Source organism: Leptopilina heterotoma, unplaced genomic scaffold (assembly GCF_015476425.1).
Source record: "Leptopilina heterotoma isolate Lh14 unplaced genomic scaffold, ASM1547642v1 Lhet_218, whole genome shotgun sequence".
NCBI lineage: Eukaryota > Metazoa > Arthropoda > Insecta > Hymenoptera > Figitidae > Leptopilina > Leptopilina heterotoma.
The window spans coordinates 527,863-548,765 of record NW_025110935.1 but is presented as its reverse complement, the minus strand read 5'-3'; the positions used below and the strand labels follow the sequence as shown (position 1 = coordinate 548,765).

Genomic DNA, 20,903 nt, shown 5'->3' with positions numbered 1-20,903 from the left:
TCCTAAAAATTCAAGAATTTTCATTTTCAATGAAAATTTGTAACTGACAAATAGAATTTATAAACATTTGTTTCGTTTATTTTTAAAAAAAACTTTGAATTTTATTAAAACAGTTGTAATTAAAAAATTTAAATAATGTAAATTATTCCCTTATGAAAATTGAAAATTTTCTACAAAAAATATTAAGAAACAGGAATATGTAGTTTTTTTCCCCAAAATAAGAGAATGAGTTTGTGAATAATATTGTTATTGAGAAATAAAAATTATGCATAAAATGGCTATTTATTTACTATTTATTAATCATAAATTTTTAACAAATTTTCTATTTTTTATAAATAAAGAATAAACAAGAGAAAAATTTGCATAATTTAGATCAGTCGAATGAAATTTGTTATAAAAAAGTATATAATAAACAAAATGGATAAATTTTTTATCATAAGATGGTAAAAAAAAAAAAAAAAAAAATTGTCCATATGATATTTATTATTATTATTATTAATAAATAATATATCATTATTATTTTTATTATTATTTATTTATTTATTTTTTTTTTATTTTCCATATGATATTTCAGCTTTTTTTTTTTTTTTTTTTTGATAAATTTTTTATTTGTTAATCACCATTTTTTAAAAATTTTCTAATTTCTAATATTATTTTATTATGAATTATGAAAAAATACCTGCATATTTTCGATTTGTCAAAAGAAATTTTTTTTAAAGAAAAAAAAAACAAACAAAAGAATACACAAAAACTAACTTCAAGTGTGGACAGAATGAAAGAATGAATAAGACGATTATTATAGTTAATAATAATTAAATCATTATTAAATTATTATTATTAAATTTTACAATTAGTAAAAATTATACTAATTTGATTTGGTAACGTTTTTTAAAAAATTACTTTTTTAATGTAAAAATTTTAAAGTTTAAAATTCAAATTATAGGAAAAATTTTTATTTTGTTTTTACTTTTCTATTTAGAGCGTAAAATAATCAAGTGATACTTTTTCATTAAAAAAAAAGTTTTTTCTTTGCAAGATAATGAGAAAAGAATAACAAAAAATTTAAAATATATATGAAAATATAAAATGACCTTATATGTAAACGTTTCATATCTAACTTTTTTCCATTATCTTCTGCATTTTTTGATGATAAATAATACTGGTCACTGAAATGTTTAAGCATAAGCTTGTCTTCTTGTAATTCATTTTCAGTTTTGCACTGAGGTTATACTCTGCAGAGTTTAATTTAAAAATGCTAAAACTTTTTTGCGTGTTTTTTATATCTCTTGCTTTGGGAAATGTAAGTTTCTCTTCAGTTTAGTTATATAGTGTAAATCTACAGACATTAAGTTAAAAATAAATTTTTCGAAAATAAATTTTCGTGACATTTTATTTCGTTCTTTTTATTTTAATTATTACATTATTATTAGGTATTATTATTATTATTATTATTATTTTTTTTATTAATTTAATGTTTATTTATTTTTAATTTGAATTTATATTTTATTAAAAATAACATATTTAATTTAATATTTAATAATTAAATAATTAAAATTATAAATTATTATTATTCTTACTATTATTCTTTTTTGTATATTAAATAAAATTATTTTGCAAAATAAAGTTAGGGGCATTCGAACTGTGACGTCATAATGGTTTAAAAATGCCCTTAAATAATAATATTATGAAATAATTTAAAATTATTTTAGGCATTAGATAAAAAAGCTGAAATATCATATGGACGTTTTTTAAAAGGAAGAGAAATTCCAGGTGTGACAATTGAATCAAGTGAAGAAAAATCTGAAATTACATGGAATGAATCTGTTAATGTCCAGGAAAATTCTCTGAGAGTATATAAATTTTTCACAATTATCTACATTTAAAAATTTTTTTTTTCATTTGTTTGTAAATTAAAAAATTACAAGTAAAAACTATTAATAAACAAAAAACTAGTAATAAATAAATAATTTTTTTTCATTTCATTTCACATTATTTATTCAATTCTAATTACAGAAAAAAAAACATTAGAAATGTTTTTGTTTAATTTTAATAAAAATTAATATTTTAAACTATTTTCTTAAATTAACTGAAAATGTTTCTCTATTTTTACGTCTATAGGCTACTATACGTGTTGACTTTACAAAAAGCAAAAAAAGTGACTACATTGTCATTCCAAATTTGTGTGACACTTATAATAAAAGTACCTTCCATCAAAGCGGTAAATTATTCGTTTTGAAAATGATTGCAAATGTTAAGAATTGTCCAATAAAAGAGGTAAATGTGTACATAAATAATAATTATGAAGAATGTTAAAAAATAATTTAAAATAATTAAAAATATTTAAAATAACTAAAAATATTTAAAATAACTAAAAATATTAAAAATAATTAAAAATATTTAAAATAATTAAAAAAATTTAAAAGACCTACTTAAAAATATTAAAAATAATTAAAAATATTTAAAATACTTAAAATATTCACAATTTTTATAATAGGTATTTATTAATAAAAAAATAGTATATTTCGTAACGAGTGCGAGAAGTTGTCAATTTTTGAATGAGCTCTTTTTTTGGAACAAACTGTAGGCGAAGCGAAGCTTCGCCTACAGTTTGTTCCAAAAAAAGTGCTCGTTCAAAAATTGGCAACTGCTAGCACTAGTTACGAACGATATTTTTTATAACAAGGTGCAAAAAAGTGCCCTTTTTTGCACCGCGTTATGAAAAATTAATTTAATTACTTTTTTTGGTTTATAGGGTACAAAAAGCACTTATATCAATGAACCTAAAACTTTCCTCTATTCTCTCGAAAACGATCGTAAATGTGGACCATTTCAAGCGGAAATGAAAGTATTTAGAAAAATGGATAAACTTGTTCCAATAATTTTAGGCTACTTTCAAGGAAACATCACTGGCTGTTAATAATTATATAGACGATGAAATATTATCGGAATGTGTGTCATAAACAAGAAATATTTTACGATTAAAATATTTTTCTGTGTTTGAAGCAAAATAAAATATGAAAATAAATTATTCTTTTTTATTTCGAATTTTTTTTATTTTTCGACCTGTTACTGTTTGTTAATAATTTTTAAGTTTCTTGCCAGTAACTAATTAATTTTTCTGACAGTGGTAAACGCAAGTTATAGTCAGACAGAGAATTTAATATAGAATCAGTAGGTAAAGCCATTATAGTCAGACGCTCATTTCTTCATTTGTAATTTTTTGATAAGTTGTTTAAAAGTAAAATAGAAATAAAAATAATATTAATTAATTAAATTGGGTAATTAATTATTACATTATTAATTAAATATAATTGAGTAATTATTAATTATTAATTATTAATTATTAATTACCTATTAATTACATTATATATAAATCGTTAATATATTATTAACTAATTCATTGATTAATTAGCATTAATTAATTACTTAATAATTAAAATTTTTAAGTTAATAAGTATAAATTTAAATTAAATAATTCAAGCAATTTAAGTGGCAGTAGTAAAAGTCAAGCTAAGGTCAGACAAAATTATTCAAATTTCAGAAGTTTTATTATCATAAGTAGATTTTATTTTCGACAAACAATTTTTAAAATTTTGGTAATTAACAGTAAACATTGTTGTTTGGCGAGTAAACATTTTTATTTAAATACATTTACATTTTTCCATAATCTTCATACAATGTAAAATATTTCTTGTAAATTAAAAATTTTTTCCATAACAAACGATGTTTAAATTTTAAAACACTATCAAGCAAACAATGGAATTTTTCGACTCTTTTAATTTTTTATCAGCATAAATTGCCAACTAACTTTGTAAAAGAATCGTTAAAATATAGTTTAAGATAGTGGAAGCGTTTTTAATTGCAAATTACTATATCTTAACTGAGTATTTTTGTTATTTACACTTCATTTCCTCTCATAAACGAGTTTTTATTTTTAAAAACCCGACAATTAATAACAATTAAAGAAATACAATCAAAATAAATTTGAAATATTAAAAGAATAATTATATGAACTATAAATAAATGTTTTACTTTAAGTACATTAATCAAATGAGAACAAGGTTATAACAAAGTATTAGTTTTATTTTTTATGTTAAAAGTGAAACATTTTATCGTAATTGTTGCAATTAGTGTACTTGAAACAGTCACCGATACACGTGTAATGGATATTTTAAAAAAATAAATTTTTATTCAAATGACCTGAATTTTTTATTTTTTGGAAATATTTCATTACAGTTAAAAAAAAATACTTTTCCCTTTGTTTTAAATTTGAAATGTTAAAAAATAATTTTCTATTTTTTTATTCTTCTCTTTACTGAAAATAGCAGTAAGAAAGATTTATTTTGAATTGTAAGACAATTTTTAATTATAATTTGATAAAAGCACGTGGACAGATAGTGTAGAACTTCCTTGTTTTAGAAGTATATAAAGAGCAAATTGATCAGTCTTATTACTTTTATAAGGAATTTGTAACAGTTGACATACAAATTTTAAAATGTATAAATTTATTTGTCTACTTTTCGTTTGTGTCGCTTTTGTACACGTAAGACTCGTTCCAATATTAATTAACAAAATAATAAAATAATAAAAATAAAAAAATATTAATTATATTAAAAATATTTATTAGTTAAGAAGCAGCGTTTGTGATTGTTAGGCACTCAATTCTAATTTTTGGAGAACATTTTTCTCTTTTTGCAATTTTTCTCTGAATAAAAAAATATATAATAATGATCTTAAAATTAGTACTCTTCAAATTTTCTAAATATTGGAAATTTTTTTGAAAATTCATTAAATAAATTAGTGAAAGTTTGGTCACTAATTTACATTAGTAAAAATATTTTCTACTTTTCAGTGAAGTATACTAGTTTCTTTAGTAGTTCTAATTTTTTCTACTAAAGTTCTAGTAAAAAGTGACTAAAAAATTAGTCCAATTGTAAATCTTACCTTAGTTAAATTAAGTAGAGAAAAATAAATTGTTTTTAAGAAATAGAAATATATTCTTAATTATTATTTAAATTTAGAATATTTGTAGGTTATTTTAAAAATATTTTTAGAATATTGTTAGAATATTTTCAAAATATTTTTTTAAATAATTTTAGAATATTATCAAAATATTTTTAGAATATATTATATTGTACACTAAAAACATAAATTTTCATAAAAAAATCATTTTTTTACTTAATATACTAGAAATTATAATTCATTTTCAGGCGGTTGACCATAAAATTCAGGTAAAATGGGGAAAAGTGCGCCAAGGACTAACTATCCTTGTAAATATAAAGCGCGGTGCAAATGCAACAAATATTACTTGGAATGGAGAAGTTACTGAAAATAAGAATCGTTTAAGAGTAAGTTAATTTAAAGACATTTGAAAAAATATAGAGTAACTTTTACTATATTTTTTTATACAATACTAATTTTTATTTTTATACTATATTTTTCAAGTGAAACCTGAATCAAAGAAATTAAAAATTAATAAAATTAAAATAGAAAAATCTAAAAATCTAAAAAGTAAACATTGAACTAAACACTAAACTTGTAAATTTTAGCGAATTTTTGTTAAATTTTACTCTCTTCGAAATAAATTTTATTAAGTTTTAAAATTTACTATACAAAACTAGTAAAAATTAATTTATCATATTTATTATTTATTTATTTTTATTATTATTTTAATTATTTTATTACTTTTTTTTTATTTTGTTACAAGAAAATAAAAAAAAAACTTTCTATTTAATAATTTATTAATTATTCTTATTTGTGATTAAATAAAATCAAATTCAATGATTACAGGCTACTTATGAGTTCACTTATATAGCTCAAAATAAGACACGAACTACTAGGGCCTCAAATCTTTGCACACCCGCCAAAAAGGGCAGTTTTGATGAAGTTGTTCAGACGTTCCTTTTGAAAACCTTAGCAAATTCTGACAGTTGTCCAATTAAGAAGGTAAAATAAATTTATTTTTTTATCAATTTTTAATTATTTAAATTTAAAATTATTTAAATATGATTAGAAAATTATGTTTTTAATATAAAAATGGATTTAAATAACCTGCAATACTTGAATACTGCAAAAATAGAATTCATCAACATTTTGCATGACTAGATGAACTTTAATTCTTTTTGTAATATAAAAATAAAAAAAATATGTCTACCTGACGTAGTTCCTGGAAGACCCCTTTGAAAAATATTTAAATTATTATAAAGTGATCATTTTTCTTTAGCTTTAATTTGAGAAAATTGATAGAATTAATTTTCATTTTACAGGGAACAATGGTTAGTTACAAAACGCCATTCGATTACAGTTACGCAGTTGACGAATCTTTTGGATGTGGAGAGTTTAGGTCAAAAATGAAATTATTCAGGAGCCATAAGATAACAGACCTTATTCCCGTATTGGTGTATAAATTTGGTGGAACTATTACTGGCTGTTAAATAGTTAAATTGTATCATACATGTAACAAATGATCCAATATTAAACAATATTGAATATTCTAAATTAAAATTAAAAATCTTAAGTGAATTTTAAAATTATAACCTTCAGTACATATAGAATTACGTTAAATACAATGTTTAATTTTATTTTTATTTTGAAATTATATTAAACGAATTTTTTTTTAATTTCAAACTTTTATCAATAAAGTTGTATAGATAAAAATAATCGAAACAAAACACGTGTATCTTTCAACAAAATAAGTTTTTTTAAAAAAATTTTTAAGAAACTTGAAGAGTATTTTAGTTTTCATTTGAGAACAAATTTTAAATTACTAAAATTGTATTTCTTAAATAAATTTTATATATATTTTTTCTATAAACTCAAATTTTGTATAATTAAACTTTTTTGTATAATGAAATTAATCAAATTACATGCACACTAAAAAAAAAGTTTTACTTTCAGCCTCTTTTTGAGGCTGAATTTATGATGTAAACGGAGTCAGCCCCGTTAAACAAGGACAGACTTATGTGAAATACATGGGCTGAATTTAAGGTGTAAACGGAGTCAGACTTTTTTTTTCCTGTGTGGTAAATTAAATTTCATTATTATATTCTATTTTTATAGCACATCTTTAGAAATATTATTTCAGTAATTAGTAATTAGTAATTAGTAATTAGTAATTAGTACTATTTAGTTAAATATATTTTTATTTTTCTTATCAATAGTAAATGACTGTATAATAGATAGTGTTAAGACTGCCTCGTTTTAGAAGTACAGTCGGGTCCCCATACTGTTACATTTCCAGAAATTTTCCACTCCTCCAGACTCAGCTCTGTTATGTGCTCAAAGTTTGCCTACTGCGCACCTTTCAGGAACGTAAATATATACACCTCAAGTTTGGCCTAGAAGTATATGCCCCCTTTTCTTTGGGCTTAAGAATACGGCCCTGAAAATTGGTGACGTAACGTGACGTCACCTAACACTTCTGAATTTGGAGGTTATGCAAAAACATAACACTACTGAGGACATAACCATGATCCAAGTAACAAGGTCTCGCCAAAGTCGGGCTCAATTTTAACTCGGTTCGCGCACCATAAAAAAGCCGACCAATCATAGCGATTACCTGAAGCGACGACCATATTGAAGCGCTAAATTTTGAATCAAATACAGAAACAAATTTAAAGAACATAAAGAATAATAAATTAAAAGTAAAATAATTCTTTATTAAATATTAATATTTTTTATTAAATACTTATTATTAACTTGATACATAACATTCACATATATTTATTTATATATTTAAAAACATTACATTTATCTCTAATGCTGCAAGAACTGAAGGGACAATTTCTTTTCAATTTTCAGTGGATAAATGATGAGATAAATTTTGAGCCAGATTAACTAAGACAACCTTTTTTTATTTTTTGTATGTGTTTATATTTTCTCTCTTTAATAAAAAATTAAACTAAAAGAATTATGCAGTCACAAATATACAGTCACATATTATTATTATGCATATCACTTTTAACTTTCAATATATATACTGAGACGAAACTCCAGTAAGGACTAAACTGCTGCGTGGCACAGATTCACTTCGGTACAGAATTTAAATCATTAAAAGGTGATTAGTTGTCCACGTTTCTAGGTGAATCAGAGTATTTTCACTCTATTTTCACCTGGAAAACCTTAAAAATTTAGGGAATATTATAAATCTGAAAGAAACCTGGAAGAGCCAGTGAATGTTGCTTGGAATCTTGAAAATCAAATTACTATTTATTGCAATATTTATTATTATTATTAATAACTTTATATTTATTAATATTAATACTAATTAAAAATAATAATTATTATTAAAAATAAAATAACATTCATAATAATTTATTAATATTAATTACCATTTATTGTAATATTTATTATTATTATTATCAATAATTTTATACGTATTAATATTAATAATAACAATTAATAATATTTATTATTAAAAATAAAAATATATTAATAACAATAACAATCTTATTTTCTGGATTTGAAACACATTTAAAAATACGCGGCTAGACTTTCAATATGGTCGTCACTTCGTCCGCATTCTGATTGGTGCTTGGTTCCACGTTTTTTTTGCCTGCGCGTGGCGAGACCTTGTTACTTGGATCATGGACATAACAGTTTGGAATCTAACAGTATGGGGACCTGACTGTATATAAAGAGCAAATTGAACAGATATGTTACTTTTACAAGAAATTTGTAACTGTCGACATAAAAATTTCGAGATGTATAAAATTCTATGTCTACTTCTCATTTGTGTTGATTTTCTACAAGTAAGATTCGTTTACAATATATTAAATATTTAATACTTTGTTAATTATGTCCATAAAGATTTTTACATTTCACCAAAATTCGAATTTTAGTGTAAAAACATTTTTTTTACAATTTAAAAAATTATTTTCTTTCTAAAAATGTTTACTCTTTTTTTTTTATTTTTTTTATTTTTTTTTATTGTTTATACTCCTGCCCTATTGGCAACGTAACAGTTGACATAAAAATTCCAAAATGAACAAAATTATTTGTCTACTTTTCGTTTGCGTTGCTTATGTACACGTAAGATTCGTTGAAATATTAATATCTTTTAATTTTTATTTTATTTTTTTATTAGTTAATATTTCTCATTACTTAAGAAGAAGTAACATTTGTGATTTTTATTTTTAGAATATTATTAAAATATTTTTAGAATATATTAAAAATAAAAAAAAATTAAATAATTAAAAATATTTAAAAATAAAAATATATATGAAAATATTTTCGTAAAAAAAATTTTTTTTTTTTTGCATACGCTTAATTATATTTTATCTTCAGGCGGAAGACCATACGATTCAGATAACATGGGGAGAAATGTATCAAGGACTAACTACCCTTTTAAGTGTGAAACACGACAAAAATGCAACAAATATTACTTGGAATAGAAATGTCTCCGAAAATAAAAATCCTTTAAGAGTAAGTATAATAAAAAAATTTAGAAAAAATTGTAGAGTAACTTTTTCTCTTTATAAACAAAGTAAAATTTAACCTGAGGAAAATATTTAAAAATTTTAAAAGACCGTGAAAAAGAAACTAAAAACTATATACCTAAACTTCCAGCGTACAATTAAATTTTGCTATTTTGTAATAATAAAAATAATAATTGTTTTATTATTTTCGAAATAAATACTAATATTTTACAGTTTATTATTCGAAAGTAGTAAAAATTAATTTCTTCACCTATTTCAATGTAATAAAATAAAAAATAACTTTTTATTTAGTAATTTATTCTTTAATCAAATTTATTTAATTTATTCTTATTTGCGATATTAAGTAAAATCGAATTTAATATTTACAGGCTACTTATAAATTTATTTATACATCACTAAACAAGACACGATCTGCTAATACTTCAAATCTGTGCACTCCGGCTCCTAAGGGCAGTGTTATGGAAGTTTCTCAGACATTTCTCTTGAAAACCATAACAAATTCTGAGAATTGTCCAATTAAGAAGGTGAATTACACATATTTTTTTTTAATTTCATAAATTTTTTTTCAGTGTAGCTGTAATTTGAAAAAAATTATAAAAAAAACTTTTTTTTTTACAGGGAACAACAGTCAGTTACTCGACACCATTTAAATACACTTACAAAATTAATAAATCTTATGGATGTGGAGAGTTTAAAGCAGAAATGAAATTGTTTAGGCAGAATAGGATTACAAACTTATTTCCAATATTGGTGCATAAATTTGGTGGAACTGTCAGTGGCTGTTAAATTTAATATTAATTATTAACTATTATAAAATATTAAAGAGTGTATTCTAAAATGAAAACTAAGATTAAATAAAACTTTTTATTTTTTATGTATTTAAGTGACAAAAAATTAGTCTCTAAATCTAAAGTTCTCAACTAATATTTGAAATCAGTAAATATTTTCTTTAATTCCAAGTATTTTTCTTTCCCACTAAAACTTCAGGGGAAAATCTAAAACTACTAAAAAAAAAAGTTAATTATATAAAAACTTGTTTAAAAACTAAAAAAAAAATTTACTTTCACCCTAATTTTGACTAAAATCCAATTAGATGAGAAATTTAGTGAGAATAAATAATCATTTCTAAGCCTTCTCAATAACGTTCTGGATAGAAATAATAATACGCAAAGAATCATATTATGTGTTTTTAACAATTAATTTAATGAATTCAATAATAATTCTTAATTCATTATAATTAAAAACAAAACTAAAAATATTCCTTTAAAAAAAAGTCTGAATTTGCTTCAATTGAAATTTTTATATCGATTTTTAAAATATTAAAATAGATGATACTATTTTTTTGTGTAAAATAAAAAATTTAAAAAATAAAAAAAATAATAAAAATAAAAAATTGTGAAAATATTTTTTAATTCTATATAATAGAAAAATTATAGAGCGCTCAATATTTGCCAGAAAATAGTTAATATTATTGATAATTTCTTTTTTAAGTTTAATAGCCAATTAACGAGTTTATATCCATTATATTTAAAGATAATTTTTCGAAATTACTTTCCAGTTTTCTCTAATTAAATGTTTTCATAAATTGTTATAAATGTTTTTTTTGTTTAATTATAATTTTTTTAATAAATTCAACCTAGAAAGCTTGAAGCAAACTTGACATGTAAGTTTGCAGCAAATAATTTTATTGTATTAATAATTATTATAAAAGATTTCTCTTATATGCAATTAATTTGTTATTTTCATGCGCAGGCTACTTTCTCCATTAGATTTACAAAAAAGAGAACTAATGAATATGTTGAACTCGATAAATAATTTGTGTGGTGATGTGAAAAAAGGCACATCCGAAGAAAGGGTTAAGAAATTCGCTTTGAAAACAATTGCAAATATTGATGATTGTCCAATAAAGAAGGTAAATTTAATAATAATAATAATAAAAATTCTTCATTCATTATTAATAATTATTGAAAATTTAAATTATTCTAGTTTATTAGAATTAATGTATAGAAAAATTGATTAAAAAAACAAATTTTTCTAGGGTACAAAAGCAACTTTCAAAGTACCTTCAACTTATCCGTTTTCAAGTGAAAAAAATGATTGTGGACCATATCGATCTGAATTGAAAATATTCAGAAAAAAAGATAAAGACAATGCACATCCAATAATTACAGGTCTTTTTAGTGGTAATATTACTGGCTGCAAATAAGATTCAAAAATAAATAGCTGTCCTAAACAAAACTAATTTTATGTTTTTCTTTCAAACTAAGACAGTTATTATTGCAACACAAAAATTATAATTTTTGATTAATTATGATTATAAGTAATTTGTTGTGTAAAACAAAGAAATTCTATTTCTTGTTTTTTCAATTTTTATAGCATACGGTAAATTGTTACCATTGGTAAATTGTAAATTGGTACCATCAACAAAAATAAAGCATAATTGTAAAAATTTAACTTTCTGATTTTATTTAAAAATTCGTTTTTTTTATAAAGAATAAAAAAATGCGTGGTAATTCATATATAAATTCGGGAAAATGGTCGGGAAAATTATATTAAATAAATAAATAAAATAAATATTAGAAAATTAAAATTTCAAGTAAATAAATAAAATTCAATTAAACTAGATATTTCAAAAAAAAATTAATTCTACTGAATTGTTAGTATAAAAATTCATATTTTCAAAGATTTTAATTTATAACCTTTTCAGAATTTAATTATTTCTGAAAAATTATTTCTGATTATTATTCAAGTAATAATGCTTTTCTTTATTCAATTATTATCTAAAATTTCAACTAAAAATCATTATTGAATCAATTTTTAATATTCGATTATTTAAATAGAAATACAAAAATAAATAATTTATTCAATAATTGAATGCTTTTTAAAATAGAATCTCATAAAGAATTTTATCAACAAATTTTTAAATAATTTAAATAATTATATTCATTCGACGAATTTTAATAAAATTTTTAAGAATGATAGCATTTTTCGAGGAATTTGATGAAAATTTTATTAAAAATAGTTGAAATTCTGCGATGGGTTTTTAATATTTATGAAAATAATTTAATACACAAAAAGAATTTTATTATATTTGCAAATAATTGAATTATCGGGAATAAATGTATAACAACTTTGTTAATAATTGAATTCCTGTGAAATTTTTATTATTTATCGAAAAAAATTAAATGTTTGCATAGAATTAAAAAAAATTTCTTTTAAAAATTTGAATTCTTGCGAAGAATTTTATAAATATCTTTTTAAATCGGAAAGAAGCGCGTGTCTTTTGAAAAAATTTAAATTCCAAATCTTAATAAATAGTTGAGTCCAAAAAATAGCTATTTGATGCACAAAATAGTTCCAGTCGAGAGTATTTAAATTTTCTTATAAAAATGTATAATATTAATCACAAAATTCAATATAATTAAAAACAAAATTACACTGAGAAAACAATAAATTTGAATCAATTCTAATTTCTTGGATACATATTTTTATTTTTATATAATAGAAAAATTATTATGCTCACAATTTTTGCTATAGCTAACAGTTAATTATGCAGTTACATACTTTTTCAATGTTTAATAGCCAATTAATGAGTTTCTATCCTTTACATTTAAAGATAATTTTTCGAAATTAGTTTCCAGTTTTGTAATGATAAACAGAACTAGTTTTCTTCAACAACATTGTATAAATAAAATGTGTTTTTAAAATTTTTTTTAGTCAGTTTTAAATTGAAAATTCTCTCCGATATATAATTTAAAAATGTTTAAACTTCTCTGCGTGTTTGCTGTTTATTTTGCAGTTATATGTGTGAGTTTTTATAAATAATAAAAAAAGTAGAAACCTGCAAATTTAATTGACTTTTTTTTTACTTTGACATTCGACTCAATTTTGACTTTGGTTTTTTACTTTGCCTCTGACTAAATTCACTTTGAAATTTAAAGTAAAGGTCAAAGTGATTGTCAAAGCCAAAAAATCAATGTTAAAGTCAAAATTAAATTGACAAGACTAAAGTTATTTAAAAATTAATTGTGCGGTATTTTTAACAACCCGTGTGGAAAAGTGAGGTGGGCCCACGGTGGGTCCCAGGTGGGCTTCCCAGGTTCTAGGTGGGTCCCAGCAGGGATGGCCCAGGTGGGCGATTCCTTGGCTTGTAACGGTGAATCCAGCCACAGCCCACCTAGGAAAAATCCAGCTGGGGCCCATAGATTTAGTGTTCATTTAAATTAATGAATAAATTGTTTATTAATAACAAATAAGTCGAATTATAAATAAATAACGTTATTATTTAACGATTTTTACTTTTTTTAATGAAATTGTGACCAAAAGCAAATTCATAAATAATGTTAGCATATATGTGGGAATTAATATATATCCTTTCATTTATAAATTAAAAATTTATAAAAAAATTAGAAATTTGTTAATTAAATTATTAAACGGTATATATAATCACTAAATTGCATACTTATACGAATACAATGCAGAAAAATCGGAATAAACGCAAACCTAAGAAACAAATAAAATTTAACGCACGCGGGGATTGAACCTATGACCTACGGACTACTAGACTAACGCCCTAACCACTATACTACGGAGACTAACTACTGAACACCGACGTTTTATTGTCAGTGACTTGTTGATCTGCTGTAATGATTCAATAAAGCACTTACTGATACGAATACACCGTAACAAATAAATAGTTTAATAATAATAATAACAATATTAATAATGTAATAATAAACGATAAATATTCTTAAAATAATATTTATATTATTATGAAAAAAATATATCAATACATTTTTATTAAAAATGTGTTTTTTATTGTTTACAATCATTATAAACATTAATTTGTTGGTCTAAAAAAAAAAATTTTTTTTAGTTGTTTGGACTTAGAAATTTTTACTAATTAATTATGTGGACATTACATAAAAAAAATATTGTGAATACATTTTTGTTAAAAACACGTTTTTTCTTAATCTAAGTCATTATAAACATTAATTTTTTGTTGAAAAAAAAATTTTTAGGTTTGGACTTAGAAATTTTTGCTTATATAATTATTGATGTGGGTCCTCAAAAACTGGGAAGCCCAGGTAGGGCCCAGCTCACGCCCACTTACAATATTATTTCGCCTGACCGGAACCCACCGTGAGTGGGTCAATAGACAAACTCTAAAATGCTTCCGTAAAATGTTAACATGTTTGTCAATTGTCAATTCATGTACGAAGATGACCATAATTACATCAAAGTTTTATTATTAAATGTTAAAGAAAAACTAAACTAATTAATAATTTTCACTGTAAACGATTTTTGTTATTATATATAATAAATTTTACTAATGTTATATTGCAGTCGTTATTGTTTAAATAAATAATTGTTGTTAATTAGTAACTCCTGACACTAGCTTCCAGAAAGATGCAGTTTTTTTCTAATTTTGCAATTAACTAATTCGAACCACATGAAATAAAAATAATTTAAGGTTTTAACAATTCAAAAATTGTTTAAACAAATGATTGTTGTTATTTACTAATTTTTGACACAAAGCACCTAAAAAAATGCAGTTTCTTTTTAATTTTACATTTAACTAATCTGAAAAGTATGAAATAACAGTATTTTATGATTTAAACAGTTCAGAAATTGTTTAAACAAATAATTGTTATTGTTTATTAACTTTTGATACAAACAATTCAGAAACTTGCAGTTTCTTTCTAATTTTACAATTACTACTACTCTGATTAACTAATTGCAAAATAAGAAAAAACTTCATTTTTCTAGATGCTATGTGTCAAGAGATAGTAAATAACAACAATTATTTGTTTAAACATTTGATAAATTGTTAAAATTAAAATCATAAAACATCTGAATGATTTACTATTTACATTAGTTAATTGCAAAATTAGGAAAAAACTGCAAGTTTCTAAGTTATGTGTATCAAAAGTTAATAAATAACAACAATAATTTGTTTAAACAATTTCTGAATTGTTAAAACCATAAATTATCTTTATTTTATGTCGTTCGTATTACTTAATTGCAAAATTAGGAAAAAAATTGCAAGTTTCTAAGTTATGTGTATCAAAAGTTAATAAATAACAACAATCATTTGTTTATACAATTTCTGAATTGTTAAAACCATAAATTTTCTTTATTTTATGTCGTTCGTATTAGTTAATTGCAAAATTAGGAAAAAAATTGCAAGTTTCTAAGTTATGTGTATCAAAAGTTAATAAATAACAACAATTATTTGTTTAAACAATTATTAAAATGTATTAAAAACCGTTATACCTTGATGAGTTAATTATTAAATAAATAAATTCAGCTGGAACAACTTTAAAATTTCAATAAAACTAAATGTCTGTTAGTGTAGTACAATAAAAGTTTATAATTATTGACAATAATAAATTGTTTAAAATAATAATGATTATTATTATTATGAATTAATTGTAGAATGATTTATTGTGAATAGTTATATTTAATTTTCAGACTTTTTCTATTATAATGTTAATATTTTTATGAAAATGGGAAGCCCAGGTGGGGCCCAGCTGGCTCCCAGTTTTTAACTGGGCTAACTTGGGCAGATTTCCACACGGGAATATATTTTAGGCAGAAGAGAAAAAAGCTGAAATAACATGGGGACGTATTATAAAAGGAAAAGATTATCCTGGTGTAACTATAACATCGAGTAAGGAGAAAACTGATATTACATGGAACGAACCAGTAAACGCACAAATAAATCCTTTAAAAGTATGTAAACTAAATTTTTCAAATAAATTTTATTTTTCAAATAAAGCAGATTACATGACAATAAATATTTACAAATCTCTAAAGTTTAAAATTTTCAAAAATTGTTATAAATGTTTTTTGTGTATTTATAAATTTTCAAATAAATTCAGTAATTTATTTATTATTTGTTTATTTTTATACACAGTTAACTTACAACATTGGATTTACAAAAAAGAAAACAACTGAATATGTCAAACTCGAAAATTTGTGTGGTGATGTGAAAAAAGGCACATCCGAAGAAAGGGTTAAGAAATTTATTTTGAAAACACTTACAAGTAGTGATGATTGTCCAATAAAAAAGGTAAATTTAATAATAATAATAAAAATTCTTCACGTCTTATTATTAAATTTAATTATTTATAGTTTGAGTATTCTAATACAATTTTTTGACTTTCTCACTCTCGGTAGTTTTTTTTTTGTATTCAAGTATTCTAGTTTATTAAATTAATGTATAGAAAAATTAATTTAAAAAAACCTAATTTTTCTAGGGTGCAAAAGCAACTTTCAAAGTACCTTCAATTTCTACGTTTAAGAGTGATAAAAATCAATGTGGACCATATCGATCTGAATTCAATATATTCAGAGCAAGAGATCAAGGCAATGCACTTCCAATTATTACCGGTATTTTTCGTGGTAATATCACTGGCTGCAAATAAAATTCATAAATGAGCAGCTGTCCCAAAAAGAAAACTAATTTAATGCTTTTCTTTCAAACTAAGACATTTACTATTGTATCAAAAATTATAATTTTTAATTAATTATGCGTAATTTATTGTGAAACAAACAAATTCTATTTCTTGTTTTTTCAATTTTTATTGCATACTATAAATTGTTACCATTGAAAAAAATAAAGCATAATTGTAAAAATTTAACTTTTTGATTTTATTTAAAAATTTGTTCTTTTATGAAGATTAAAAAAAAAAACTTGGGAATTATTTTAACATAATATATATATATATATATATATATATTCTGGTACCGTATATTAGAAAATAAAAACTTCAAGTAATTAAAAAAAATTCGATTAAACTGGGTATTTCAAAAAAATTAATTCTACTGAATTGTTAGTATAAAAATTCAGATTTTCAAAGATTTTAATTTGATACCTTTTCAGAATTTAATTATTTCTAAAAATTCAAGTAATAATTTTTTTTTATTAAATTATTATCTAAAATTTTAAGTATAATTATTCCTTAGATCAATTTTTATTAAATATTCAATTATTTAAATAGAAAAATAAATAATTTATTCAATAACTGAATGTTCCTTAAAATTGATTCCCATAAAGAATTTTGCCACAAAATTTTTAAATAATTAGGTATATTCTTTCGACGAATTATAATGAAATTTTTAAAAAATAATTACATTTTTTGAGGCATTCGATTAAAATTTTATTAAAAATAGTTGAAATTCTGCGATGCGTTTTATTATTTATGAAAATATTGTATCATCGGGAAGAAATGTATAACAACTTTGTAAATAGTAAAATTCCTGTGAAATTTTTATTAATAATGAAAATATAATTGAACATGTTTGCATAGAATTAAAAAAATTTTCTTTCACATAATTAAATTCTTGCAAAGAATTTTATAAATATCTTTTTAAATCGAAAAGAAGCGCGTGTCTTTCAACAAAATAAGCTTTTTTTCTAAACTTAATGAAAATTTTAGTTTTTATTTGAGATAACATTTATAATTACTTAAATTGAATTTCTTAAATATATTTCAATGATTACAATTGAGAGAAAAAATATTTTTTCATCGTCCAACTCATAGTACACCTTTAGAAGGACGTCGACAACATATACCAATATAGTTTTTTTTTAATTCTAAATTTTAATAAATCATTGAGTCCAAAAAATAGATGTGCAAAAAATAGTTCCAGTTGAGGGTAATTAAAAATTTTTATAAAAATGTATCTGAATCACAAAAATTAAAAACAAAACTACACTGAATCAAAGATTCAATCCACAGATAATTTGAATTTTGAATCATAGATAATTTCTTGGCTACATATTTTTGGATTAAAAAAAAAATTTTCAGTGTAAAAATATGGATTTGAAAAAAGAAGTCCGAATTTTTTTAACTTTTTTTAAATTTAAATTTTTTAATTCGAAATTGCTTGAAATATAGCTATTATAAAATGGTAAAATTAATAGATGATATTAATTTTTGCGAGTAAAATGACTTTCAAAAAATTGTGAAAATATTTTTATTTCTATATAATAGAAAAATTATTGAGCTATAGACAAAAGTTAATTTTGCATTTTCATATTTTTTTTAAATTTAAGAACTAATTATCAAGTTTTTTTATCCTTTGTTTAAAGATAATTTTTCGAAATTACTTTCCAGTTTTTTAATGATAAACAGAACTTGTTTCCCTCAGCAATATTGTATAAATAAAATGAGGTTTTTAAATTATTATTAGTCAGTTCTGAATTGAAAATTCTCTCCGAAATATAATTTAAAAATGTTAAAACTTCTCTGTGTATTCGCTATTTATTTTGCAGTTATATATGTGAGTTGTTTTTAAAGATAAATCACCAAAAAAAAAATAATCAAAATCAAAACTAAACTTCTTTAAAAATTAATTTAAAATTAATAAAAAAAAGACCTCGAGCTTGGGTCGTATTATCAAGAAGTGTTTTTTTTAAACGAATACAGACTTAGAGAGTAAAGAAATTTAATTAATTATTTATTTACATTCACTGTTTAAATCTGCTTTTATTGTGTGGAATTTTTAACAATATATTTTAGGCACAAGAGAGGAAAGCTGAAATATCATGGGGACGTATTATAAAAGGAAAAGATTATCCTGGTGTAACTATAACATCGAGTAAGGAGAAAACTGATATTACATGGAACGAACCAGTAAACGCACAAATAAATCCTTTAAAAGTATGTAAATTAAATATTTAAATAATGAAATATAGTTAATCTTTACATTACAAAAAATATTTACAAGTCTCTAATGTTTAAATATTATAAAAATTTTCTCACGTACAATAAATTTATTATTTTTATGCGCAGGCTACTTTCAGCATTAGATTTACAGATACGAAAAAAACTCAAGATGCCGAACTTGCCAATTTGTGTGGCGATGTTAAAAAAGGCTCATTCGAAGAAAGGGTTAAGAAATTCGCTTTGAAAATAATTGCAAATACTGATGATTGTCCGATAAAAAAGGTAAATTTAATAATAATAATAATATTAATAATAGGGGAGACTGGGGCGAAAAGTTAAATTGTGAAAATAGTAAATTTAAATTTCCCCTCCCCCCCCCTACTTTTGAAAATTTTTTCGTAAAAGAAAATATCAACTTTTAAGTATATTTTTTGCATTTATTCTCACCGCGATTTTTTTACTTCATTATTTGGGTCCCCTGAAGAGATATCTAAAGGTATTTGCTAAATATCTTTAGTCAGATTTTATATATTTGTTGTTAAAATTTTTTTTTTATTTTTCGTTTATTTGGGTTTTATTTGTTTAAAAATGATTTATTTGACATTAGGCAAGTACTCTGTCAAAAAACAAGACCGAAATAAACTAAAATTTTTTTTTTTGAAATTTTATTTTTTTAACTTTATAACTGTTCTAAAGCTTTTGTTAAATGAACACAGATCTTTTATAATAATAATAATAATAATAATAAACCTTCACTCATTATTAAAAATTATTTAAAATTCAAATTAATCTTGTTTATTAAATTAATGTATAGAATAATTAATAAAATAAATAAATTTTTCTAGGGTGCAAAAGCAACTTTCAAAGTACCTTTATCTTATCCGTATACAAGTGATAAAAAACTTTGTGGACCATATCGATCTGAATTGAAAATATTCAGAGCAAGAGATCAAGGCAATGCACTTCCAATTATTACCGGTATTTTTCGTGGTAATGTCACTGGCTGCTAATAAGATTCGTAAATGAACAACTGTCCTAAATAAAACTAATTTAATAGTTTTCTTTCAAACTAAGACAGTTACTATTGCAAAAAAAATTATAAATCTGTGGTGTGTTATTAACTTAAAATAAATGTGTTTCATCATAATGTCCATGTTTATCAGTGTTAATTTATTTATTTAACTATGATGTTAATATTTATTTATTTATTTATTTATTTACTTATTTATTTATTTATTTATTACAAAATTGGTTTTATAAGCTTTTATAGTTATGACTCCAAACTCTATGTTTTCTCTGACGTTTAATGGGTGAATTTATTTTTATTTTTTGCCGACGAATGTTTATTTATTAACTTTTTTGAATCCCTGAAGAGGAAATCATTTAGATTTCGAAACGTTGAAGTAAACTAATTTTTAAAAACTATTTGTCCGAATGGTTTTCGTTTTATTCTCCTTCACTATATAATTAAATAAATAAAAATATTAGAAAATTAAAACGTCAAGTAATTAAAAAAAATTCAATTAAACTAGGTATTAAAAAAAAATTAATTCTACTGAATTGTTTGTATAAAAATTCAGATTTTCCATGATTTTAATTTAAAACCTTTTCGGAATTTAATTATTTCTGAAAATTCAAGTAATAATGCTTTTCTTTATTCAATTATTATCTAAAATTTTAACTAAAAATCATTTTTGAATCAATTTTTAATATTCGATTAATTAAATAGAAAAATAAATAATTTATTCAATAATTTAATGCTTTTTAAAATTGAATCTCATGAAGAATT

The 20,903-nt window shown here is 22.2% G+C and overlaps 7 protein-coding genes across 10 annotated transcripts in view; 6 read left to right on the top strand and 1 right to left on the bottom strand.

Annotated features, from left to right (window-relative positions):
* Positions 1-20,903, bottom strand: part of LOC122501885 (basement membrane-specific heparan sulfate proteoglycan core protein-like) — a 428,837-nt gene that overhangs the window by 19,618 nt on the left and 388,316 nt on the right. The window lies entirely within an intron of this gene.
* Positions 1,163-3,038, top strand: LOC122501890. Its single transcript, XM_043611657.1, has 4 exons — positions 1,163-1,300; positions 1,710-1,850; positions 2,119-2,274; positions 2,753-3,038. Exons 1-4 carry the CDS (start codon positions 1,253-1,255, stop codon positions 2,915-2,917), a joined length of 510 nt encoding a protein of 169 aa, XP_043467592.1. The 5' UTR covers positions 1,163-1,252; the 3' UTR covers positions 2,918-3,038.
* LOC122501891 lies at positions 4,427-6,504 on the top strand. The gene is made up of 4 exons (XM_043611658.1): positions 4,427-4,543; positions 5,211-5,348; positions 5,791-5,946; positions 6,267-6,504. The coding sequence occupies exons 1-4, from the start codon at positions 4,496-4,498 to the stop codon at positions 6,432-6,434; spliced, it is 510 nt and encodes a 169-aa protein (XP_043467593.1). The 5' UTR covers positions 4,427-4,495; the 3' UTR covers positions 6,435-6,504.
* On the top strand, positions 8,593-10,320 carry LOC122501887. The gene is made up of 4 exons (XM_043611652.1): positions 8,593-8,750; positions 9,286-9,423; positions 9,806-9,961; positions 10,056-10,320. The coding sequence occupies exons 1-4, from the start codon at positions 8,655-8,657 to the stop codon at positions 10,221-10,223; spliced, it is 558 nt and encodes a 185-aa protein (XP_043467587.1). The 5' UTR covers positions 8,593-8,654; the 3' UTR covers positions 10,224-10,320.
* Positions 10,963-11,708, top strand: LOC122501894. Of its 2 annotated transcripts, XM_043611662.1 has the most exons (3): positions 10,963-11,100; positions 11,190-11,349; positions 11,476-11,708. In XM_043611662.1, coding segments are annotated over exons 1-3 (330 nt in total). In that variant the 5' UTR covers positions 10,963-11,098; the 3' UTR covers positions 11,644-11,708. The 2 variants fall into 2 exon arrangements, with proteins under 2 accessions (XP_043467597.1, XP_043467596.1); XM_043611661.1 differs by having other exon boundaries at positions 11,011-11,349.
* Positions 13,171-17,016, top strand: LOC122501889. The gene is made up of 4 exons (XM_043611656.1): positions 13,171-13,244; positions 16,032-16,172; positions 16,357-16,512; positions 16,700-17,016. Exons 1-4 carry the CDS (start codon positions 13,197-13,199, stop codon positions 16,865-16,867), a joined length of 513 nt encoding a protein of 170 aa, XP_043467591.1. The 5' UTR covers positions 13,171-13,196; the 3' UTR covers positions 16,868-17,016.
* On the top strand, positions 18,643-20,261 carry LOC122501892. Its single transcript, XM_043611659.1, has 4 exons — positions 18,643-18,728; positions 18,968-19,108; positions 19,241-19,396; positions 19,960-20,261. Exons 1-4 carry the CDS (start codon positions 18,681-18,683, stop codon positions 20,122-20,124), a joined length of 510 nt encoding a protein of 169 aa, XP_043467594.1. The 5' UTR covers positions 18,643-18,680; the 3' UTR covers positions 20,125-20,261.